Genomic DNA, 25,914 nt, shown 5'->3' with positions numbered 1-25,914 from the left:
TACAATAATTCACCTAACTTAAATTAATAAATCATTAAAACATAAAATTCATATGAAACCACATAAATAGCGACACTAGAAGAGATCTCTGCATGAGTGAAGGCAATTCACTTGTGTGAGGGTGTTAAACCAAACACTTGTTGGAGTGACCCTCAATGAAACCTTCACTTAAGCTCAATTTCTTTTTCTAAGTAAGGGAATCAAATGAAACACTCATTGAAGTGACTCAAATGAAACAAATGAGGCACGTTTGCTATTACTAAGTGAGGGTGTTATATGATACCTTCAATTCATAAACAAAACCTCTTGCACCAACACATAAACACTTCTTTAAACAAAATTATCTCTCGTGAACTTTGAAACTATTATCCCTCTTTGTAAAACTACTATTTTCAGGAACAATAATGAGTTTACTTTACTTTTAAGACGAAAAGAAAATGAAGACTCCACATAGACAAATAAGTAAGAACCCTAACTCAATCGGCAAAGCAAAGACTCAAGAAAATGATGTGTCGTAAAGAATGTCGACCACACATGTCATCGATCAACTTGGGCCCCACATATAATGGGAAAGCCTCTAAATTTCATGCAACACATGAGCTTCAAATTCTATATGCAATGGAAGAACGTTTGATACACAAGCATTGTAAGTTTTTAGTTTCTACATGCAATTGAAGAATAATGGACATACATACATACACACATACACGCATAAAGTGCTTCAAATTCTACATGTAACTAAAGAATGTGGGAGACACATGCATAAGAAATTCTTCTTGAATTGGTTAAAGGACTTCAATTAAAAGTTCACACCTATGATTATCTAAAATGACTTCACTTCCCTGAAACTTTCTGCTCTCAAGAAACTCCTAATCAATAGGAAAAACATCTGTAAGTTATGAGAAAAGTTGTTTTGTTGAGACAATCCTTTGTACTTGAGTTATTATGAAATATAACCAAATTATAAACAAGATGAGATTCGAAGGGAAGAAGATAGAGAGAAGATAAAGCACAACTTAAAAAAGAAAGAATGAAAGAAAAATATGCATTTACACATAAAAGGTGAAAATTAGGTCTTACAAATTACAAGCCAATAAACCTAAAGTTTTATTGGTTGAACCAAACCTATTGACACAAAAATCTTATGTACATGTCTATCCATCTCTACCCATATTTTGTGAGTTAAATGGGGAGAAGCCAAAGTCAACCTTTATTACCACTTCTAACTTTGATCTCCTAGAATTGATTACTTTGAAGTATCTTTATCAAATATTTCTATGATAACTAAATTAATTTATAAGTCAGTAAATAACGCGTTTCCACTAATGAACTATTTTTTTTCAAAGAAACTTTGTACCTCTAAACAAATTTTCAAATATTTTTAGAATTTAAATTAACTCTAAAATCTAAAAAAAAAGAAAGTGATACGATTTAAAAAGATTAGAATAAGAAAAATGTTTTAATAACCAAAACCGAAATTTACTAATTGTAAAAAGACAAAAATGAATGATTAAACTTTTAGAAAAATGAGACACAAAGTAAGTTTATTGAATTTGAAATGAAAAAACGTATTCATTTATAAAGATTAATATGTTTAAAATAATTAATTTTTTAATCTACTAACTATTTACAAATCAAATAATGATTTTTGGGGAGAAATGAAAACTTTCTTTTAAATTTCACAAACTTAAAAAAATAATTTTAATTTTAATTATATGTAAAAAACAAACCTAGCTTAAATTTAAGATTAAACATATTTTGAAAAATAACACAAAATAAAGAATACTAATATTTTCCAACTAAAGAGACACCGTCTCTTTTCAATTTCCATCATTTTTGTTTTCGAAATGCCCCTTCTTAGGTGAAGATTGAGCAAAAGGGGCAACTGTGTCTGTGTGAGACAGAGAGATGGAGAGTAGCGAGGAAGAAGATGACTTCCCTTCCATCGAGAGCATTATCCCCCAATCAAAGGTTGACTCTCTCTATCAGTCCCACACCGAAAAGGTTCGCTCTCTCTTCATTTCGCACTCAACAAACAATGCATACTCTGAAACCTTCTATTTGTTCACTTACATGTTTCTTCTGCGCGTGTGCGTGCTTTTTTGGATTCAGGCGAACTCATTTTGTCTGTTTTTCAGGGGATCAGGAAGCTTTGCTGCGAGCTTCTAGATTTGAAGGATGCCGTGGAGAACTTGTGCGGCAATATGCACTCCAAGTTCTTGGCTTTTTTGAGGTAACATATGTTATTACGCAGCTCGCATTAGTGTATTGTTGTATCGCCAATTGCTTGAAGTTACTCATCAAGGAATTTCAATAACTTTTTATATTTTTTTGTGCATTTAGTCTATATTTTCTGTTAAAAGGTCAAGTAGCAGCACACATACACATGGGTATGGGTACACAATTTTAACTTAAATGCGGTATTGTGTTGGTCATTATCCATGAACGTCTAACCAATGTGTTTTTCCTTTTCATTTCTTCAATGAATATAAAATGTTTTGAGGTATATTTGCTTGTTGATTCTGTTGGACACAGAAACTAGTGATCTTATTTCCTTGAATTGTAATTTCTTGTTAAGAATTCGTCTGTTAATTTTCAAATTGGAATAGTAAGAATGGGGGAAACTTGTTAATTAGATCTGCAGCCTTAGATAAACGGGAAAAATGGTTGACATCTCAATAGGAATAAAATGGGAGTAAAAAAATTCATAGTTACGCTTTAGTGAAGTTGTATTTACTATTGAAAGTTTACTCATGAATTTATCATCTCCATTCCCATCCCCATATCGGACGGTCCTAAAAGAGTTCATTTTCTTGAGTGATAAGTGATAATTATGGGTAGCATTCTGGTTTATTTTGCATCTTTCTTCACTGTGTTATTCTCTAGAATTGGTGATACTTGTAAGAATCCTATTTAATGAACAAAGTAACCAGTGTGATGCTCCATTCCTGTTGCAAAGCATAGCTTGTTCTTAGAGGTTTCTATTGTTTTATTTATTTTTATTTCTGTCGGGAAAAAGCTGAAGCTGTTTACATTTTGCCCTGTTGGTTATACTTTTAGTATGTCCAACACGCCCTGATACACAGTTATTTTGTGCTTGAACATTAAATGTGAACAAAGCACTAGCACTTTGTGCTGAAATTGAATTTAATCTGGGGAATACAGGTAAAATGTGCTGAACACTTAACATTGGTTGAAAGACAAAGCTTCCTCAAAGCTTAAACTGTTGGTGGAAAGACTATGAATGGCTCCTATTTTAATGTTTCTAACAAGTATCCAACATGAACAACAAAACAACAGACTTTTTTTTTAACTATTTCAATCACTTTCCTCAACTATATCATATGCATATACAATCTGATGTGTGCTCTTGATATTGTAGGATATCTGAAGAGGCAGTGGAAGTCAAGCATGAATTGATTGAGCTGCAAAAGCATATTTCAGCACAAGGTATTCTTGTTCAGGATTTGATGACAGGTGTCTGCAGTGAATTGGAAGAGTGGAATCAGTCGAGCAATAATGTTACTGAAATTCAGCATGAACCTGAATTGCCTGAATTACTTGAGCCATTACCAAATGAGCGTGATGACCAGAAAATATTATTCTTGGAAAACATAGATGTACTTGTGGCTGAGCACAAGTTTGAAGAAGCATTGGAAGCATTAGAAGCCGAGGAAAAAAATTCTGGTGAGTTGAAAGGCTCAGGGAATAACTCTTCAGATGATGTTTCCTCATATAAGTCTGCTTTGTCAGAAAGAAAGGCAATGCTTGAACACCAGTTAGTTGAAATAGCTGAACAACCGTCTATTAGTTTCCCTGAGCTGAAGAAAGCCTTAAATGGTTTAATAAAACTTGGAAAAGGTCCTCGTGCACATCACGTAATGCTGAAATTTTACAAGTCTCACCTCCAGAAGAGAATTGAGGCTTTTCTTCCCTCAAGTTCTCTCTGTCCTGAAACATTTCCTTCTACATTATCTAAGATTGTGTTTTCTGTAATATCACTAACAATAAAGCAATCTGCTTTGATTTTTGGAGATAATCCTGTTTACACCAACAGAATTGTTCAGTGGGCAGAGTGGGAAATTGAATATTTTGTTCGAGTGGTGAAAGAGAATGCTCCCTCATCTGAGACTGTTTCTGCCTTACGTGCTGCATGCATCTGCACTCAGGCTAGTCTGAACTACTGTTCAATTTTGGAAACACAAGGATTGAAAATGTCTAAATTATTGCTGGTGCTTCTCCGTCCTTCTGTTGAAGAAGTTTTAGAATCAAATTTTAGACGTGCTAGAAGAGTAGTTCTTGACATTGCTGAATCTGCTGAATGTTGCCCATTGTTACCACAGTTTGCATCTTCACTTTCTGCAATTGCTACTTCATCTAGTAGTATGCTTGTTGAGAGTGGAATGCGATTCATGCACATAGTTGAAGTAAGTAACTTTGTCATATGATATGGCCTACACATTCTTGTGTGATGAAATCATGTTAAGTTTGTTGGCTGGATAAGAATTTGTTTATATGAAAAGCATTTCCTTTAATTTTTCTTCCTTTCCTTTTCCATTTTATCCTTGCTAGCTGTTATTAAAACATTTATGCTCTTGATATATGCAACATGCTGGTGACCCTCATCTCAGTAATTTAAAATGAAAAATATGCAATAGATTTGTCTGTTTGATAAGAAACTATTGATTAAGGTCCTCATGACAAATTTTAGGCTTTAGGTCTTTAGTAAATGTTCCCTGATATCCATGATTTTCAGTGCATGAGGAATTAACTAAAGTATTTCTAGTTGATGTGTAACAAGTGCTAATGACAGTGCAACACATATGCATAATTTTTGCAATGATGTTAATGTGTTGATTTTTATGTGTTTGTCTGCTTTCTTGAGTACTACTTTTACTTGATTATCTTTTTTTGAGGGTAGGGGAATTATAGAAAAGTAATTCATGGTGGAAGTATTTGTGTTAGTAACAACAATACTCTTAGAAGTTGGGTTTGGGCTAACTCAAACTCTATAAAACCCTGAAACCAGCTAATGAGGTGAGGCTTGCCCCCCACAAATATACACTACTATGATCATATCACTAATCAATATAAGATCTCCAATTCCCCTCACCCCTCCATCATCACCTTTAGGATTGGATGTTTCAAGCATGAGGTTTGCAAGATTGGGTATTTGTAGGTGGTTCAATAATGGTCCATAACATGTGTCTTGGTATTCCAAAATAATTGTTAGAATAGATTTTAGTTTGGGGATAATTTAATCCAACAAATTTGGCTTGTGAGGTGAAGATAACCCCCAATTGTGTGCACTACTTCGGTCATCACCCATTGATGTGTGATCTCAAACATATACAACTTTTGGTTGACTATGTTCTGTAGAGTTATTACCCATATCTTTCCTAAACTACAAATAATTTTACCTAGAGTTCTCTTCATAAGTTTCCATTTTGTAATTATAGAAATATTATTATAAAAGGAATGGCTTAGTGTCGGTAACAGGTGGGACATGTGGACAAGAGCAGAAGATAAAAGAAAAGTTTGAATGCAAAAGCTGTCAAAAACTAAAATTCCTCTACATCTTTGATATGTTCTTCTAAAGAAGCAATGATAAAAGCCTCTAAGGGAAGCCATATATGAGATCTCATAACAGTGGTTGAGAGTAATTATATGTCAAACACTCTGGAACAATGTTCTGCTCCAATCAAATAGTCTAAAAATCTGCAAAAGTAGTGCTTCAGAATGATGTTTTACCTTGATCATTGTAAAGTCCTATTAATAAACACAATCTTATGTCCCAACAAGAAGCTTGACCTTACGAGTGACTTTGGGTATTTGAAAGGTTCAGTAATGAGTGGTGTGGATAGTGTGGTGTCCTCCTGAAATTAATAATCGGTGTTGATGGTCATAGTGTTATTGCTCCACCCTTGTTTGTGTTTTCATTTGTTTTGTTTATATCTTATTATGTATGTTTTAAGAGATTGTCTTCACATGATTGCGAATGAGCAACCTTGCTTGGAATTTTTCTTTGTTTTTCAATAACATAGTGTACTTTTGGAACAAATTTCAGGAGATATTGGAACAGTTAACGCCATTGGCTAGGTTGCATTTTGGGGGAAATGTACTGAATAGAATCTCACAACTGTTTGATAAATACATGGATGCTCTTATTAGAGCACTACCCGGTCCTTCTGATGATGATAATCTTCCAGAACTAAAAGAGGCCGTGCTTTTCAGAGCTGAGACTGACTCTGAACAACTTGCAATATTGGGAATAGCATTTACGATATTGGATGAACTGTTACCAAATGCTGTGTTATCAAGGTGGATGCTGCAAAGTGAAGGCAAGGAACCAAATAGTGGATCAACAGAGAATGTAACCTTCAATACAAATGCTAGTGTAGAATTGAAGGAGTGGAGGAAGCATCTTCAACATTCTTTTGACAAACTTCGGGATCACTTCTGTCGGCAATATATTTTAACTTTCATCTACTCGAGAGAGGGAAAAACACGGTTGAATGCACATATTTACTTGGGTGATAACAGAGAGGATCTTTTCTGGGATTCTGACCCACTGCCTTCGCTTCCATTTCAGGTCATTATTCTTACTTTTCTGCTTTTTCTGTTACTCATGCTTTTGCTATTAATTTCTTTGTTTGATCATCCCTTTGTGTTTTCATGTTTTGTTTTTGGCAATGTTAGCTGTTGATTGCATGTTTGTTCAATCATTATTAGAAATTGATTTCCTGAATGAAGCTGTGGCAGTTATTTGTTCACTATTCCTTGCATTATGCCATTTTACTGAGGTGTGTGACTGTGCATCTGTTGGCCCGTGTCTATATATTTGTTTATATGTATGTATTGAATTCTGGTGTTTTGTTATAGTGCTGACAAGTATAGCTATCTTTGCAGGCATTGTTTGCAAAGCTGCAGCAATTAGCAATTGTGGCCGGGGATGTATTAATTGGGAAAGACAAAATACATAAAATTTTGCTTGCTAGGTTAACAGAGACTGTTGTGATGTGGTTGTCCGATGAGCAGGAGTTTTGGGGCGTATTAGAGGATATTTCAGCTCCTCTACAGCCACTTGGTTTGCAGCAGGTACTTGTTTATATATTATACTTGATAATGGAAAATGAGAAAAAAAGCCTCTAAGAAATTGATCTATCCGTCAGCTCATGCATGTGTGTGTGTGTATATAGAAGTTCTTACTTTATATTAGAGATACAAAGAAGTCAATATGAAAAAAAAGGCTGTGCCTAGGTGAAAGACAAATACAATAGAAAGCAAATTTTTATCAAATATGTATATGTATGGACAAGTTAACCTATTTTAACAAGGTAACCTATTATAACAACTCTAACACTCTCCCTGGAATTGGATTGTATTGCATGTACCAAGTTTGGAACATACAAACTGAAATTGAGTTCCTCTTAGGAATTAGTCATAATATTTGCAAGTTGATCATTGAGCTGACAAATTTTGCATAAATTTCCTTGGACAATAACTTCTCGTCTGTAGGAATTTTATCCACACAAGTTCACAAGTGAGTGATGCCATTGCTCTATAATCAACTTCAACACTAGATCAAACAACCAAGTTTTGTTTCTTGCCTTTCCAAGAAATAATATTGCCTCATATGAAAACTCAATATCTAGTAGTGCAATGCTTGTGTATAGAAGATCTTGCTCAATCAACATCACAATAGCCAAATATTTTAACATTCCCCTTATCTCCATATAACAATCCTTGTCCTGGAGCCTTTTTTTTGTATCTGAGAATGCAAATGGCAGTATTCCAATGACCAAGATGAGAAGCCTGAATGAGTTAACTAACCACTTTAATTACGAAGGACAAGTCAGGTCTAGTAGCAGTGTGATAAATAAGTTTCCCAACTAACCTTCTATATCTCTGTTTTTTAGAAAGATTCACCTTGTTCTACTATTAATTTTGATTTGTATCAATAGGACTATCCATAGGTTTATAATAAATCTACTTGTTTCTTTTAGTATATTTAAGGTATATTTCCTTAGAGAAATTACAATACCTTCTAGAATGGTCAAGTGCTTCATGTGCAGTTTTAGGGATAATAGTAGAGGACACAGAGTTAAGATAAAAAGGAAGGAGATAGCTGATGATAACATAGAAAAAATTGTAAATAATATGAGGATTAAGGATAGAGCAAGTGCCATTTTGAAGAGTGATGGGTTAGTTGGGATCTTCATCATCGCAAGCCATTGTATGTGTAGATGATGGTGAAAGGCTTAAAGAAGAGGACTCACTGTGGAACACTGAACCAATCTATTGGGTTTTGCAGTGGTAAGTGAGCAATTCTGGTGAACATGGAGTAGGAGAGGAGCTTCGAGGAGTGGTTTGATTTGAAGTGTCATGAGGTGGATTCAACTAATGGTGGTAAGATTTGTAGGATAGAACTAGCATCATGGAGGGAAGAAGGGAAGAAAGGAGTTTCTCTAAAACAGGTTACACTCAAAAGCATTTTGTATTTTTAGTTTTTGGACAATAATATTGATGCCCCTTTTGGAAACAAGAATATTCCAAGAAAACACATTTGATAGCTCATGCATATAGTTTGTCCAACCCTGGGTCCATATCATGGACAAAACTACACAATCAAATACACGAGTAGAAACATGAAATAAAAGGTCATCTAGAAATTAGAAAGTATTGGGAATGTGATTTACAAGGAAGAAAGATGGCATTCAGTTTCTGAGGAGCACACAATAAGAATAGTATCATCCTAGTGATGAATTGGGACATTAACACAAGCAATAAGGTTCAAGTAGTTTCAACTCAATGTTTATTTTTCTTTCTATTTTGACATTTTTGCTGGTATGTATGAGGATATGTGAACTGATGTTAAATGCCATGTCAGCTTAAAATAATAGAAAAAGCAAAAGAAAAATATTCCTTGGTGTTGTCACTTCTCAAGATTTTAATAATTTGGCCAAACTGAATTTTGATTCCATTAAGCAGACACACAAAGATTGACAACAGTTTAGATTGATCTTCCGGTACATAAACCCAAGTACCTCAGATTATTCATCAATAAATGTAACAAAAAATGAGGTGGTCCAACTTGTAGAACCGAGGACATATGCTATCACTGAGGACACCTTGTAGAACTCATCCAACTTCTTACTTCCTTCCAATGAATCATCCTCCTAGAACATCTTCCACTGCTAATTGGGCCTCAACAATGAAGCAAGTCATTTTGTGATTTGTTTGTTAAAGAGATGCCAATTTATGGGCAGAGTCATCAAACTAATGAATATAATTTGCACAAATACTCTTAGATTTTTTTTCAAAAAGAGTTGTAAGTTTTGAATGCACTAAGAGTTCCCAATATAGTATGTTCCACAGATTGTCATAACAAAGACAGCTGAAAATCCCATCTTCTGCTGTTCTGCTTTTTCTGACGGTATCTTACTACCATCTTTTCCCAAGTGATCATGAAACCTTGACTAGAAACCAATGCTCAACAAATGCAGACCGGGCTGGCATTAAGTTTTTTTGAAGTAATTGAGGGAATCCTAGAAAAAGAGGTGGTAGTTCCTGAAGACATTTTGAAGACGTTGGAAGGTGAAACAGAGACTACCAGTGGTTGGAAGAGAAAGAAGGAGAAATTGAGAGGGATAAGAGCTGCTCCTTGTGTACTGAGAAGACTAGTGGAAAACAGGAACTGAGGGCTAAAAGGAGGACAAGGAAGGCTTGCGAACACTATACAAACCACACAATGTTGCACTGGTGAGCAGAGGGAAGCGTGTGCTGTCACTTGCCTCATTGAAGCACACAAGGAAGCTGTGCATGGCGATGTTTCAACCTTCGTGTGGGTTTACTGTCTCTTGGTGAATCATGCCAGATCTGGTGTTTGCTGAAGAGAAAGATGGTGGCTGCTGGCAAGGGTGCACCCTGGGTCGGCTGTCACTTGCTGAGATAAGAAAGACCTGGTGTTTGTCAGCAGAAAATAACGGTGGTGGGAGACAGTAATTTCACCATGGAGGTGACAGTACTTTCACTGGACAATGGTAACACAAAACACGATCAATCTGCTTTGACACTAACTTGAAAATGATAAATGAGAAGAAAAAATTTAAGAGATTGAACCAACCCTCAGCTCATTCTGTGTGTGTGTGTATAGGAGTTCTTACATAAGATTTGAGATACAATGAAGTTAATCTCAAAGCAACGGCTATGCCTAGTTGACAGACATATGCAATAGAAAATAGCATTTTATCAGATATGCCTAGTTAACAAGTTAAGATTTTTTAACAGTTATAAATACTTTTATGCCCATATTCTATCATCCAAAATTCTAAATGCAACCTGAGTTTTAAATTTTTCTTGCTGCTAAAAATGCATTTGTGAACATTGAACAATCAAGATGGCATTAGGTCTTAAGCTTTATGAAGCACAGTCTTGATGCATCATTTTTTTAGAATTCGTTGTTAAATTCACATTTCCTCGCAATAGATAACATCAAATTTTTTTGTTTGTCTGACAAAAGTTGTGATGGGAGTCATAGATTGCATCTCAATAGTATGCATCAATTACAGGTAGCCAAGAACACAGCATTTCATCCTTTGATATTATGTTTGTAGCATCTTGATGTAGCCAAGCCTATGTTTTATGAGAAATTACTTAAATATGATGCAGCTATTTCCCTCGTCCCAGTAGATAAATTGTTATTAGTATTCTCTTTCATTTTAGTTTGGTAATAATACTTTTGTGGATAGGGTTTCTTCTCTGCACTCCTCACCCATAACTATCTTTTTGTGACAGTTAATTCTTGATATGCACTTTACTGTTGAAATTGCACGCTATGCGGGGTATCCATCTCGTCACATCCATCAGATAGCATCAGCTATCACTGCTCGTGCCATCCGGACCTTCTCTGCTAGGGGCATAAACCCTCAAAGGTACTCTTCATTTTTTCCTTTACCTGCCATTTCTTGTCCTCATCTGTATTGTGTTCTTGGATTTTAACACCCACTATTCATGATAAATTATTAAGTGCACTTCCCGAGGATGAATGGTTTGTGGAAACTGCCAAGTCAGCAATACACAAGTTCCTGCTTGGGGCCTCAGGGTCGGAGGCATCAGACACTGATGAAGATCATATCATTGTTCATGATGAAGTTGTCTCAGACTCTGATACTGTTTCATCCCTATCTTCTCAGGATTCAACTGAGTCTTTTGCTTCTGCTAGCATGGCCGAACTTGACAGCCCTTCCAACTTGTCTGATCCAGATAATTGATTTTTTCTAGACTATTATTTAAAATATAGAGTAGTTTTGTATTTTTAGAAAATGTACCTGCCTTCAGTTACCAAATTTGCAAGATGACGGCTTATGAAGATTTTAGCATCAAATGTGTTGTAGGACATGTTCATAAACCTTGCTTAGGGGATGTAGGCAAATGCCTTGGATTTAGCTTAAGACGAATTGAGTTGGAGAGTAATCGTGATTGATATCTGTGTATATTTGAAAGCATGGGTTTCTATTCCCATTTTTTTATTAGTTGATAATTTTTGGTAAACCATATTTTGATGACTCTTTCTTTTTGCATTTTTGTTTTTTCTTAACACCTTTTGGTTTTTTTTTTTTTTTTATGTATTCTAAAAATTAACTCTTCACTCTCTTATGTGAAAAAAATCTAATTCTAGAAATATTGTTATATCCGAAGGGGTGAACAGAAACACTGAATAGGAACACGGAAACTAAGTGAAGGTATTGAGAATTGTATTGAATATTGATCAAGAATTACAAGGAATTAGGATTGTCAAAAGACGAACTCCCACTAGCAATTTGATGGTCATTATATCCAACTTTTACTGACATAATTAACTACTCAAAACAACTAACTCCAGCTCTCCTTATTACACGACATTATTTTATATCAATGCTCTGCTCTTGTCTACATCCTTGTCCTCAAAGATGGAATGCAGGATATATTGCTTCTCCTAGTCTGATATGAAAAAGACTAGTGCTAGGAATATGATACTGGAAGAACTAAAGGAAACAGGGAACCCATGGGAATGGGGTTCCGAGAATGTGTATTAGAGAAGAGATTACAAGAATGTTCGAGAATACATGTATGACTGAATGCTTGGCCAAGTCTGTTTTTGCCCTAATTCAGCTTAGCAGTTGTGTCTAACTTTATTATAACAAAGCCCTCCTCTAAAACAATCTTTGTCCTCAAGGATTTAACATAGGATGTTTTTTCCTGAGGTCATAGTAGAACTCACATGTAGGATCTTCTGGTTCCATTTGACAAGAACTTTAGTCATTGGTGTCCCACTAGAAGAATATGCAATGTAACTTACACACACTAGAAGAATATGCAATGTAACTCATTGTGGTGTTTTTCATTGATGGAGAATGGGCTATTATATAGTCAATTACAAACCAAATATTAACAAACCAAACTAAATCTTAATCTAATCTTATCTTATCTAATAACCTATATTATCAAACTAAATCTTATATACTCCAACTAACTAAAATAACAATTAACTTAAATCTAATTCACCAAATATAAAATACCCTATCACTTTGCTAAATAAAAACAACCCTATAATCTAAAATATAATCTAAATAGTATCTAACAAAATTAAAGATTATCCAACAGCATGTAGCATCTTCTAGTTCCATTTGACAAGAACTTTAGTCACTGGTGCTCCTTTCCTCTTGATAGTCATATCAAGGATATGTTCTGGTTCTTTTTCTTCCAAAGCATCTTCAGCCTGGTATGTTAGGTGTGTAGAAGTCAAAACATCTTCGATATGTTTTTTAAGCAAGGAAATATGAAATACATTATGAACCTTAGACTGCACACACCAAGGTCCAGTTTATAAGCCACGACTCCAATACAGTCAATGATTTTATATGGTCCAAAGTACTTGGGACTTAGCTTTGAATTTTTTTCTGTAGGCTACTGAAACTTGCCTATAAGATGCAATTGAACATATATCCAGTCCCCAATATGATATTTCTTGTTAGTTCTATTTTTATCTGCCAATTGTTTCACCCTTTCTTGAGCCCTCTTCAAATGGAACTTGATTAGCTTTAACATTTCTTCTCTCTCCCTCAAATTCCTATTCACTAACGCTACCTTGGATTCTCCTAGATGGTATAGGGGTGGTTAGGGATGGCAAGGGGTCGAGTCGGGCACAGATGGTGCCTACCCGCTACCCGACCCGTAAGAAAAAATCGTACCCGTTACCCGCCCTGTTACCTGTTGGATACCCGCGGATATTTTTCAACCCGCGGGTAACCGTTGGATACCCGCGGATATTTAAAAAAAAATTATTAATTTTTAAATGAGGTCCAAATTAAATTGCAAAAATAAATAAATTAAGCATACATCCAAATAGAAGTTAATGAACAACTAAACAAAAGTTAAAACATAAATTCAAATTAATAGTACCTAAAACATACATCCCAAATATAAGAAATTTAAAAAATAATTCTTCTAAAAATAACAGTCTAAGATGTATGTTTCCTCTCCAATATCTTCATGTTGACCACTTGATTCTTGAAACAAATAAAACACAAATAAAATCATCAATAAATGACATAGTGACACTATTAGTAAAATTATAATAAAATATTAAAAATAAAACTACTAACATAATCATCAATTATTTCCTCTAGTATTGTATTAAGCTTCATCTTGTCCACTTTCAATTTTGAAGAACCTGAAAAGGAAAATCAATTCATTTGTCATAGTCAATCATTTGAATGAATATAAATATGTTATTTGAAGTGCTAATTTAATTACCTTCTATATCAGTCCATAGCCAATCTTGAACACACATCAATGCCTCTAAAGTGTCTGGCTGTAATCTACTACGATGTGGAGTAAGAAATCGACCACCAGTACTAAAAGAAGACTCAGATGCAACTGTTGAGATAGGAATGGCTAATCATAAACAATATCCCATACTGGTAATCATGCTGTAAAAAGTAAACGGAAGCGTACCTGAATTGGCCATAATGATAATATTAGAGAGCACTAATGATACAGTGATCTTCCTTTTGAGAGCACACACAGAGTCATAACGTACTTTTCCTGATCCTTTCTCCTTATCCCCATAAAGAGAGAAAACCCAAAGGGAAATAAAGGTGCTTTCCACCAAACTAAAATGTCAAATTCTTCATCTGAATCAGGTAGTGTCGGTTCCTCGAAGTAATAGTCAAGTTCCAACTTATAATTTGATGGTTCACTTTTCTTTTCAATCTGATGTTTTGCAAAATCTCTCCTCCAAGCATCTTTTCTTCCATCAACACTTTGGCATATATTTATGTTTGGATTTTGACATGAAGAAACTAACTTTTTACCTTTCATGTTTATTTCATACTCTCTTACCAAGTCCTTAAAAAGAATCTTCACCTTTTCAATTTCACAATCAGATTGATCACCATATATTTGAGGGAAAAAATAATCCAACAAATCAATTTTATACCTGGGGTCTAACACAATACCTATAGCCATCACTCTACTGATCACACCCCAATACTTATCAAACTTTAAAACCATAGATGCAGCCATTTGATGAATAATAGAATTGGAAGAGTTAAGCCATTCCGTCAAAGCCAACTTAATTTGACATACCTTTGAAAAAAAAATGTTGGCAGTTGGATAAGAAGTACCAGAAAACAAGAGTGTCACATCATAAAATATTTCCAACTTTTGACAAATTTCATTTGCCATTAGCCAATCATGTGCATTAGGCAAAACTTTATATTGACTCTCTCGTTGTGATAAACGATCAAATACTTCCTTGTATTGTATGGCTACTTGAAGCATTAAAAATGTAGAATTCCACCTAGTTCTGCAATCAACAACTAATTTTCTTTTGAATTGAATATTCAATTGAGCACATGTCTATAAATTTCTCTTCTCTTTTAGGTGTAGCTGTCCAAAAATTAGCACTGTCTCTAACCTTTTCAATGACATTAGCAATTATGGACAAATCATCCTTCACAATCAAATTCAATATATGTGCACAACATCGCATGTGAAACAGTTGGCCACCCAAAATAAGAGACCTACTTGAGATCTTATCTAAAATGCGATCAATCATAGCATCATTCGTAGTGCAATTATCGACTGTCAAAGTAGAAACTTTTCTATCTAGATTGCAATCCATTAAACATTCTACCAACAATTCAGCAAGAACTTGACTAGTATGAGGAGCAGGCACATACATAAACCTATATTTGAAAGACAAATTTAATTAATCTAGTCAAGAAGAACAAAGTTAATATGAAAATTACAATCAAAATAGAGTAAAATGTTATTACCTCACAAGTCGACTTTGTAGCCTCCATAAATCATCAATAAAATGAGCTGTTATAGTCATGTAGCCTCTATTTTGATTAGTAGTAGTCCACATATCAGTGGTAATTGCAACTCGACTTTGAAACTTTGACAACATTAATTTCATCTTCTCTTTTTCTACATTGTAATCCTTCATAATATCTTTTTTTAAGGTGTTTCGAGAAATCACCTTGAATAGAGGTTAAACAACATCACAAAATTCTTTAAAGCCTATATGATCAACCATTGACATTGGATACTCATGTAGAATTATCATCTTACGGAGTACATCTCTAGCTGTTTGTTGATTAAAAACATAGTTGCAACAACTACGGTTTCACCACCTTTTTTATGAGTTTTTAAAAAGGATTGTCTGATGTCTCGTTTTGTTCGAAGCTTGCAACTCTTGAAATGGCTTCTCAAATGTGATGTACCTTGCTTTGCGTCACTCAAAAGACTTTTGGCGCAATAATTGCATATCGCTTTCCATTTTCCATCTACCTTTTGTTTCTTAAAGTGATTCCAAACATCTGACAATAATCTTTTTGAATTAACAGTTGGAGTTGAACTTTCAGTTTCTCCTAAAATATAATCAATAGGAACATCATTTTGATTTGAATCTCGTACATTTGCATTTGGTTCTACAAATGTTCCTTGTTGGCCATCATCCATAACATGTATCTTGATTAGACATTTTATAAATATTAAAAAACAAAAAAAAAATTAAATTTTGAATATAAAAAAGGACTAAATCATGTTTAATATAATCATTCATGTGACATGATTATGGCAAAATTTAATAATAACTTGTATAAAAATACAAAGAGCATGTAAAATAAAATATGCATGAGTAATAAAGTATGAATTTCCACTTTACATGTCTTAAGTGTGATCGAAAATGTGATTTGACATTTATTTCTAATTGAAAAAATCATTCATGCATAAAAGATGAATGAACTTGAATTGAAATAGTAAAAAAACTAGGTTCACGTGAATTCATAAGTTTTCTTAATCATGCATATATATTTCTTATTCAATTTTTTAATCATGCCCTTTCTCTGTCATTATATATTATATATTGATATTGATTTAAGTATCATATTCTTTGGTGTGGTGTTTTAATATCTTTAGAAAGAAAGAAAATTATGTGTTAAAATTTCATTTGAAGACAAATTTTCAAGTTTTAATGGCCTTGTTTTTGATGGTTAATAAGTGTCAATTTTTAGCCCTTATCCCAACTTCCAATTTTAAAAAATGTATCTCTCAATTTTCTAGATCCAGAAACGACCTTAATCGGATAGGAAAAAATAATTGGATACTTGAGTTTATTCAATAAGAAATTGTTCCTGCAGAGAACAAACAAGATAAGTTAGGCACAAGCGTCACCTTACCCATGTAGTCCGCTATCTCCTCAGTTGGTCTCTTTCCGGTTGGCATATGTCGGCTTGGACCTAGGAGGGGTTACCTGTAGAAGGAACTCTGAAGCTCAAGTAAGTCAAAGCTCTCAGAAGGTCAAATCAGTGATTAATGGAGTAATGAATGCGTACCTTTAATTACTGGGGGTTCACGTCTATTTATAGAGCATTAATTATGTTTAGTTATTCTATGGGCCGGACCTTGGTTTGGGCTTTGGCTGTAAGTGGGCCTGGGCTAGGACCTATTGAACGCTGGGGGGTTTTCATTATACTAAGTTTATTGGAGTAGTCGGCCTAGGCTTTAATCTTACCGGGTCTGCTGGAGTAGTCGGTCTAGGCCGGCTACTTACCTTGACGACTTATGTTGGTTATATGAGGTGCAGGTCGTTCCTCTAGATATTTAGGTTAGAACTGGTAAAATTTAGGCTAACTCGGCCTAGGCTGAATACTTGACTGCCTTGGTATATATATATTGTTTACTTATTTGGTCGAGTTTGGCTAGGTGTGGTACACCAGTCCCCTAGCCTTGTCTGATATGAGTTGTCGGTCAAGGGTACTATGTGTTGGTGTGGTAGCGGAACTGGTTAGGTGTGATACACCAGTCCCCCAGCCTTTAAGTGTGATGAACAGTGTTAAGGATAAAAAGTGGTAATCGTCTGAAGGTAGGTGAAGGGGTGTCAGGGGTCAAATCAGGAAGTTTTGGCGCCGTCGTTTTTAAGAGTCATGTCTCTCGCAATGATGGTGTCGACTGGTATGGGTTGTTGTTTTGGCGGGAAGGGGTTTTCGTCGTTTGGGATTCTGGCCTATAAATATAGATTTCAAAACGAGTGAGGGGTTACTTGGTTCATTTGCGAGAGTTTTGTATTCAGAGGTCTTGTGTGCATTTTACTGTCCGACTAGTTCCCAATTTCAGTCGACATCTTCCCGTAAACACGAAAACAGGTATGTCTAGTAGCGATAGTATATCGTTGTCCACCTCTAGTAGCGAGAGTACGGAGTCAGAGAGAAGTAGGGGTAGGCGGTTTGATGAAGAGGGTACAAGTTCTAGAGGCATGGTAACTGGGATACATATGGAGACGGTAAGGGAGGTTCGAGAAGATCCCCTTGAGGAGTTGGCCGAGAGTAACTGGCCGGCTAAAGGCGGTTATGGGTGGGCGACTGCCGACGTCCGCAATCAATCATCTTTGTTTCAGTGGTCTCGCCTATTGAACTCCTGGTTAAACTGTACGCCTGTCATCTCAAAGGGTGTAAGTGGGGACATCGTTTCCCTAGATAGAGTTAGCGCTATTGACCGAGTATGTCATGGGCAGGAGGGGGCTACGGAGAAGTTCTTCTACATGTACATGTGTCATTTTTCTCAACTACACGTGCAGCTACCGTTAGACGGTTTTACTATGGATGTATTGCGCGCACTGAATGTGGCACCTACACAGTTGCATCCGAATAGTTGGGCCTATTTGCAAGCCTTTCGCATCTTGTGCCAATCTCTATACTTGGAGCCTTCTCCTTACGCTTTCTTGTACATCTACGACACCAGACCCCGCCGACCGACCACTTGGCTGTCTTTGATAAGTGGTCCTAGTATCAGTAGACTGGACGCGTTTTCCCATTCTTTCAAGCATGTCAAGGACGGGTACTTCAAGGTTATTGTGAAAGAAGAAGGCAAACCTTATTTCTTGGACGCAGATGGAGTACAAAATTTCCATTTAGTTGGACGAGTAGCCCTTCTCGGTACAAGGATATGGGGGTGGATGAGTTATCGGCAGGGGATAAGGAGGTGGTGGAAATCTTGATGAAGTTTGTCGATAAGTTGCCCACTAAGGGCTTAGTTAGAGTTTATAATTCGGTGCATCCGATTATAGATATTGAAGGTATTTATTTGTTACTTAAACTGTGTTAATGATTCTAAGTTGTTTTAATTGGGGTTATAATATATTATTGTAGGGCATATGGCGAAGTCAGGGAAGAAAAACTTGGCGCTCTTCCAGTCGTTGAGGAAGGAGATGGCCGCCAAGGCTAAGGCAGTTGGGAAGACTGATGTTCCCAACCTGCAGGAGTCTGTGGTGGAAGTACATGTACACGGTGGGAAGAAGAGGAAGGCTGAGTTGCCGCCTCGACCTGGCAAGGGGAAGGACGTGAAGAGAGCGAGGGCAGTCTTGCTCAGGACGGGGTCGGCTAGCGGCGCAGGGTCGGCCAGTGGGGATAAAGGACCGGAGTCTGGTTTAATTGAATTGCCAGAAATATCCGTGAGAAAGGATATCGCGATCAACCTCCCGGATACCATTATAAATTCCATTGATAATATGGAGGCGGACCATATTGTGAGGACTATGGTGAAGTTCAGGAGCAAAGCCTTGATATTAAGTCGCCGTGTGGGGTCTTTATACCGAAGGGAGGTGAAGGAGGGTGTAAGACCCGTGCAATTTAATTAATTAAATAAATAATTAGTTAATAAATGCGGGTCGTGGAAGCCTTTATGACATTTAATAATGGTTGATGTGATGTGGAAAAGTACTAGCTCAAATGGTTGAGAGTACTTTGGTTATGTGGGAGGACTTGGGTTCGAGTCCTATGTATGTCAATTATGTGTTATTTAATTATTATTGTTTTAATAATATGAATGTGTGTGTTAGGTAAGAATATAATATTTGAGTTATGTTAGTTGGCAAGAAACATGAATTGGCTTGATTGTTTAGCATTGACTTAATATTTGCAAAGTTGGGGGTTTAAACCTTGGTGAGAATGTTTGGTCTCTAAAATTGATTGTTATTTATTGATTTATTGTAATACAACTACCATATTCTCTTGACTCATATGGTATTCAATTGAGAAATCAAACTTCATAAGTTTGACTAACCATTTCTGTTGAAAATCAATATTCAATCTTTGGTATAAATCACATCTAGCAATTCCTTGTCATAAGTGGATACAAATTGTTGTTGTAAGTTAAAACTTCTGTTGATTTAAGGAATTAGATGATGATCTTGCATGAGTACAACTACAATTCCTCCTCCTAAAGCATTAACTTCTACTACAAAGATTTTAGAAAAATTTGGAAGTGCAAAAAGAGGAGTATTGCTTAACAATTTCTCGATCTTTTGAAAGGATAATTTGGCCTCATCCCTCCACTTATAATTGTCCTCTTCTTCAGAATATTTGTTAATGGCTTAGCTACCACTCCATTCGGATCTTCTAGCAAATAAGTAATTATCCCTCAAAGTTAGAAGTACCAGTTTAAGGTTATTCAAATGTTCTTATAAATTCTTGCTATAAATGAGAATTACACAAAGAAAAGGCTAGAAAATTTTCTCAAAAATTGTTGAAACAAATGATCCATTAATTCTCATCATATTCATTTTTCTTCCATGGGTTCAAAAGGCTATCTTGTACCTGGTCGTATCCAAACCACAAGTAAATATTTTATGATTGTAGAACCTTGTAATTCATCCAATAAATCAACTACCAACTACCAAGGGAATCATAAATTTGTTCTTCACCGTATTTTTGTTTAATTCCTTATAATCCACACACATTCTCTAGGATCCATTTTTTTCTAACCTAAACTATAAGAATAACATATGGACTACTATTTTGAATAGCCCAAGACTTCAAATATTTTTGTACAAGTTTAGCAATGGCATCCTTTTGTATTTTATCATACTTATACAATCTTGTATTCATGGGATCCACACCTTCTAATGGAGGAATTTTTGGATCATGACCAGGCCTAAATGGAGTCAACTGAGTGGGTTCCTAAAATATATCACCAATTCTATTAATAATTGATTCACTTCCTCGATTATTGAAGTTGTTATTATAATTTAAAATATAAAGTAGCTATAATGATTCTTGAGTTTTCCTAAGTAAAATATGCAAAATCTAGAAAGTTTCTGATAAGAAAGGTGTGGAAATTTCTATAGTAGAGTTTTAATTAGAGAAACTCCTAGAAGAGAATCTAGATCTCTCCATGAAACAATGTTATAAGATTGACAAGTGTACCCAATCAAGTAATACAGTGAAAAGTCCAAGTATCATTGCCCAAAAGACTTGTGCAACACTTGACAACTCTTGTGATAAAGGATTGATCACTACCAAGGATGATGGCCCATGGCACATGCTTAGAAGAAAGGGAGTTCCTTGATCCCTTCCTTTGCTTTTATTTTCTTTAGTTTAAAATTCCTTTAAGTTGGCTTGGTTGACTATTTTTGAGTTGACTTGTTGACCTTGACTTTGGGTTGACTTGTTGACTCAAAAGATTAGCTTAACCTTAAACCAACATGCTAATCCTTAAATTGCTTTTGTAGGAATAAGAAAGGAGGAGGACCACATAGGAGACACTTGGCGTCCTAAGGAAGAGAGAGAAGGAATAAGACTTTCTAGAAGCATCTAGAAAGAGGAGGCCCACATGCCTTGGACACCAAGTCTTCTAGAATGTTCTAGAACCTTCCTTTGGGAGCCTTGGCCATGAAGACTTGCCACCTAGATGGCTTGGACGAAAATTCACCCATGTGCACCCTAGGATGACCTACTTTCTAGAACATGCTAGGTTTCTTTTGTAATCCTTTAACTTAGTTGTTTTGCTAAGGGGCCCCTAGACTTGTCTATTTAAGGGGACCTCTAACACTTGTACAAGGGTTGAACATTTTGGAGAAATTATACACTTTGTGTTTCAACCTTTTGTGAGAGCATTCCTCCTTAGGGAGTGGAGTTCTTTCAAGCCTTATCTTGCCTTGGCAAGTGGCGGCATACACCACTCATCTTCAAGGTTGCCATGGCTTCTTCTAGCCTAGCCTTGTAGTGGCGTGAATCCTCCATTCCTCCCATTTCCCTTGCTTTTCATTTTATGTTTCTTTACTCTTCTTGGTTTATATTGTTTCTATTATATGTTTTTCCTTTTGATTTCTTACTCCCCATCAATCCATTCTCCTCCTCTCTAGAACCTTGGAAAGGAACCTTCACATCTAGATAGCTTGCTATCTTAATGTCCAGTGGGGATTTCCTTGGTTTTCTTAATCAACTCACACCATATTCAATAATCTTAAAAAGGAACAAGATAATCCTTCATCATTTGGTATCTAGAGCTTTGGTTGTCCTTGAATATGGTGTTTTTCATGTTCTAACCTTGTCTTGTTGTAGCTATCTTGGTATGGTTCAAATCCACTTCCATGACACACAAAAACAGTGCTGGCAGAAAACTTGACGATTTTAAAACATTAAACTGCACCAGCTCAGCGGCCCAAAAATTATGTTTTTGGTGTCAAAAGAAAGCTCTATGAGTCTAGTTTCTAGAAAAAAAAGAACCAACGCATTTGGAGTTATGTGGAGAAAGTTATGATCAAATTAGTGAGCAAAGGTCAGATCTGCCAAGAATACGTGAATCAACGTTTTCAGGTTTTGTTGTGGCAGTTTGGCTACGGTTTTTGCACCTCTTTAAGCTCCTAAATGTGGTTGGATAACATGTCTTTGGATGCTTAGTCTTTGAGCCTCAAATCCATGAGTTTAAATGCATGATAGCTACATGTTTGAGTCTTTAAATGTGCCTAACTTTTGCTTGAGTCATATGTCATATGTTAGCTTGAAGTTTTCTTGTTCTTGTTATTCTAAGTATTTGATTATTGCATTCACCTTATGTCTTGTTTGATGTATGCTCCTTGAACTTGATTTTTGGCCTAAAAATTTGGGAACTAAGTGTCCAAGCCACCCAAAACACCTTTCTCATCATTTTGTGAAACTAGTTTTTGAAAGAAGAAAAATTTTGGTACACTTTTACAATCTTACCGAGAGAAATATGGCTCTTTGATGAACCAAAACTGTGTTTCTACTAAGTGTTATGGTACTAGTTTTCATATTTGGGTGTTGGGTGATATTGGCTAATTAGTTTCATGCTTAAAACTTGGTTATGATCTTTCTTGGTGTATGCACGATTTGAGACTTGGTGATGCATAGTTCAAGTATTTTTCCAATAGAGTCTTTTCATGTGCTTTTCTTGCTTGTTTTGATTTAAAGTTTTGTCACCTTGATATCCTTTCCTTAGAGTTTAGCTTTCTTGGCTTAAGTACTTTTATTGCTTGTCTTTAGGTTCTTTGTTTTGTCTTAGTAGTTTTCTTCCTTTGCTTTCTTTTGAGTGTAGTGGCCAAGCCACTTGAACTTGTCTTGAAAAGGTTTCCAAAAACTTTGAAAGCATTTCACTCCTTGGAGGAGCTTTGAGTGTAGCCTTGCCTTGTTACTTTGGGAGAGTGATGTAAACACTTGGGTCACATTTTGGGTTGGAATTGGTCTCGGTTTTCATGTTGTCTAACCCCTAATTCATTTATTTTGTCTCGGATTTGAGTGTTTTTGTTGTAGGAATCATGGCAAGTTCATCAAATGCACCTACACCAAACAAAAACAATACATTGATGAGATTGCTTCGGGATTTGGAGTTGTCTAGGAAGGAGGCCTTTGAACAATTGAGAAAAGACAAGGAGCAAAGTGACCTAAGAATCCAAGAGCACATTCAAAGGCTTGAAGCTAAAGAGCAAGAAAGAGGGGCTAGGAAAAGAGGGCATTTTAGGCGCAACCCATCACAAGAGAAGCAAACTCCAAAGATTCCTAAGTTCTATGGAGGAAGTGATCCCAAAATCTTCCTTGATTGGGAAGCTAAAGTTGATCAAATTTTTAATGAAAATCATGTAAAGGATCAAACACAAGTTGATCTAGTAGTGTTAGGATTTTTTGAGTATGCCAAAACTTGGTGGCATAAAGTTTGTAAAAATTATGACCAAGGGCCACCCGCGGCTTCTTGGATGGACATTAAAACTCTTATGCGCGCTAGATTTGTTCCTCCCTCCTATAGGAAGGAACTTCTTTTGAAGCTCCAAAGGCTTCACCAAGGTTCTATGTGTGTGAGTGAGTACTTTAAAGAATTAGAGTCTCAAATGTTTAGGGTTGGAATAAGAGAAACTAACAAAGAAAAAATGAAAAGGTTTGTGAATGGTCTTAGGAGAGACATACAAGACCAAGTAGAGTTGTATGAGTACTCCACTCTTCAAAATGTTTTCACACTTGCTCTTAGGATTGAAACTCATTTGAAAAGAAAGAATAGGGCAAGGAAGAGTTACTCACCCAACCACTACTATAGTCACTCATGGAAGGGAAAAGCTAAAGAGAAACATGATAAATTTCCTTCTAAGTCTCACCAAGCACCATCAAGTAAAAATAAGTTACCAAGTGGTCACACTCACCATTCCACTTCTCAAAGATCAAGTTCCATTAAATGTTTTAAATGTTTGGGGTATAAACACATTGCTTTGAATTGCCCAATCAAGAAGACAATGATCTTAAAGAAGAGTGATGATGAGAGTGAACATTTTTCTTCCCCTTTTCCCCAAAATACTTCTTCCCACACTTCTTCAATTGAAAGGACTAAACCCTTTGAAAGTGGATTGTTAATGGTAAGGCGCCAACTAGGGCAAGTTCCCAAAGAACTTGATCCTTCTCAAAGACAAAACCTTTTTCATGGAGGGTGCCTTATCAATGACAAGATATGTCACTTCATCATAGATAGTGGAAGTTGTGTAAATATGGCTAGCCCAAGGGTGGTGGACAAGTTTGGCTTGAAAACAATTCCTCATGTCAAACCCTACAACCTATCATGGCTTAAGGAAGAAGAAATAAAAGTAACTAAACAAGTCCTCATTAACTTTTCAATTGGCAATTTTAAGGATGAGGTATTATGTGACATTGTGCCTATGGAAGCCAACCATATTTTGCTAGGTAGGCCATGGCAATTTGATAGAAAAGTTGTTTATGATGGCCATGCAAACACTTATGTTTTCTCCTCCCTAGGAAAGAAGTTCACAATCCTACCTCTCCCACCTCCACAAGAAAATGAGGACAAAAATAAAATAAAAGATGAAAAAGAAAAAGAAAAGGGGCAAGCTTTCACCAAGGAGTTACTTGCCTACAAAAAGAGTTTTTCAAAGCAAGAGGTGCAACACCACTCTTCATTCTCTTCCCAAACAAAGAGAGATGAACAAAAACACAAGCAAGAAAAGGAGAGTGGCATTAAAAAGAAAGAGGGCATCTCCAAGACTAGGGATCAAATCATTAAAGATGAAGAAAGTTCTCATAAACTCAAGTCAAGCTCCATCAACAAAGACTTCAAGAATTTGAGGTCAAATTCTCTCCAACAAGGGGAGAATGATAAAGGATTGATCACTACCAAGGATGATGGCCCATGGCACATGCTTAGAAGAAAGGGAGTTCCTTGATCCCTTCCTTTGCTTTTATTTTCTTTAGTTTAAAATTCCTTTAAGTTGGCTTGGTTGACTATTTTTGAGTTGACTTGTTGACCTTGACTTTGGGTTGACTTGTTGACTCAAAAGATTAGCTTAACCTTAAAACCCTAATGTCTTAGCAATTTTCATTATAAATTCGCATTAATGATCAAAATTTTGATGTTATGAATGACCAATGATGTAGTCTATGTCTAGATGCACTATCAATTAGTTGTCTACTCTAGTCTATGTTCTAATATCATGTCCAATAATTAGAGATCCACAAATATACAATCAATAATTATCATACAGTTAAAATAATAATAGAACACAAGAGTGATAGAAAAATATTATATTGAATTGTGAAATTCACAAAGTGTTAAGAATACATTACACTCAACCCTCATTAAAAAGGGAGTTGATACATTCTGTTAATATTCAATAACATCCACTAACTCTATTGATAATCTTCTTAAATCTTTGAGATTTTCACTTATCTACAAAATATAAACCAAATATTTATCTTTTCTAAATTTATTAAATAAAACCTAAAATATTTGAAAAGATAATAATAAAATAATAATAAAAGATAAAAATAAACAAAAAGTAAAACATGATAATGTCAATTATCAAACATATACATATATAAATACCTCATTGTATTTGACATTTTCAAGCAAGGAAATTTGAGTTCTCTCTTCTACTTCTCACCTAATTCCTCTAATGAAGTGGTATCAATAGCTAAGTTTGATCTAGAGAGTTTGAGAGAGAGAAAAAAGATAGAGTTAAAATGACAAGCAATGGGTATACTACCTTCCAATTTCCTTGACTTACAAAAGAAAAACATAAAAATGGTGTCTTTGTATGAAAATGTTGCTTGACTTTCAATGTGCTTGGGATAT

The 25,914-nt window shown here is 35.5% G+C and overlaps 1 protein-coding gene across 2 annotated transcripts; it reads left to right on the top strand.

Moving 5' to 3' along the window:
- The first annotated feature begins 1,819 nt into the window (after window positions 1–1,819).
- LOC114178234 (exocyst complex component EXO84C) lies at window positions 1,820–11,556 on the top strand. 2 transcript variants are annotated; one of them, XR_003603309.1, is made up of 7 exons: window positions 1,820–2,004; window positions 2,139–2,233; window positions 3,383–4,427; window positions 6,068–6,592; window positions 6,910–7,098; window positions 9,507–10,043; window positions 10,798–10,918. XR_003603309.1 is itself a non-coding variant. In XM_028064031.1 (7 exons), the coding sequence occupies exons 1-7, from the start codon at window positions 1,909–1,911 to the stop codon at window positions 11,271–11,273; spliced, it is 2,331 nt and encodes a 776-aa protein (XP_027919832.1). In that variant the 5' UTR covers window positions 1,820–1,908; the 3' UTR covers window positions 11,274–11,556. The 2 variants fall into 2 exon arrangements, 1 of the variants encoding a protein (XP_027919832.1); XM_028064031.1 differs by lacking the exon at window positions 9,507–10,043 and adding an exon at window positions 11,030–11,556 and having other exon boundaries at window positions 10,798–10,934.
- Window positions 11,557–25,914: the final 14,358 nt, after the last annotated feature.

This window comes from Vigna unguiculata, chromosome 3 (assembly GCF_004118075.2).
Source record: "Vigna unguiculata cultivar IT97K-499-35 chromosome 3, ASM411807v1, whole genome shotgun sequence".
Taxonomy (NCBI): Eukaryota; Viridiplantae; Streptophyta; class Magnoliopsida; order Fabales; family Fabaceae; genus Vigna; species Vigna unguiculata.
Note: the sequence above shows the minus strand (reverse complement) of the source record. Positions and strands in the feature narration are given on the sequence as shown.

Excerpts from the sequence above, each read along its gene's own strand:
- LOC114178234 (XM_028064031.1), top strand. The coding sequence starts at position 1,909 with ATGGAGAGTAGCGAGGAAGAAGATGACTTCCCTTCCATCGAGAGCATT. Across the intron at positions 7,099-10,797 it reads AGCCACTTGGTTTGCAGCAG|TTAATTCTTGATATGCACTT; the intron begins GTACTTGTTTAT and ends TTTTTGTGACAG. Across the intron at positions 10,935-11,029 it reads AGGGGCATAAACCCTCAAAG|TGCACTTCCCGAGGATGAAT; the intron begins GTACTCTTCATT and ends TAAATTATTAAG.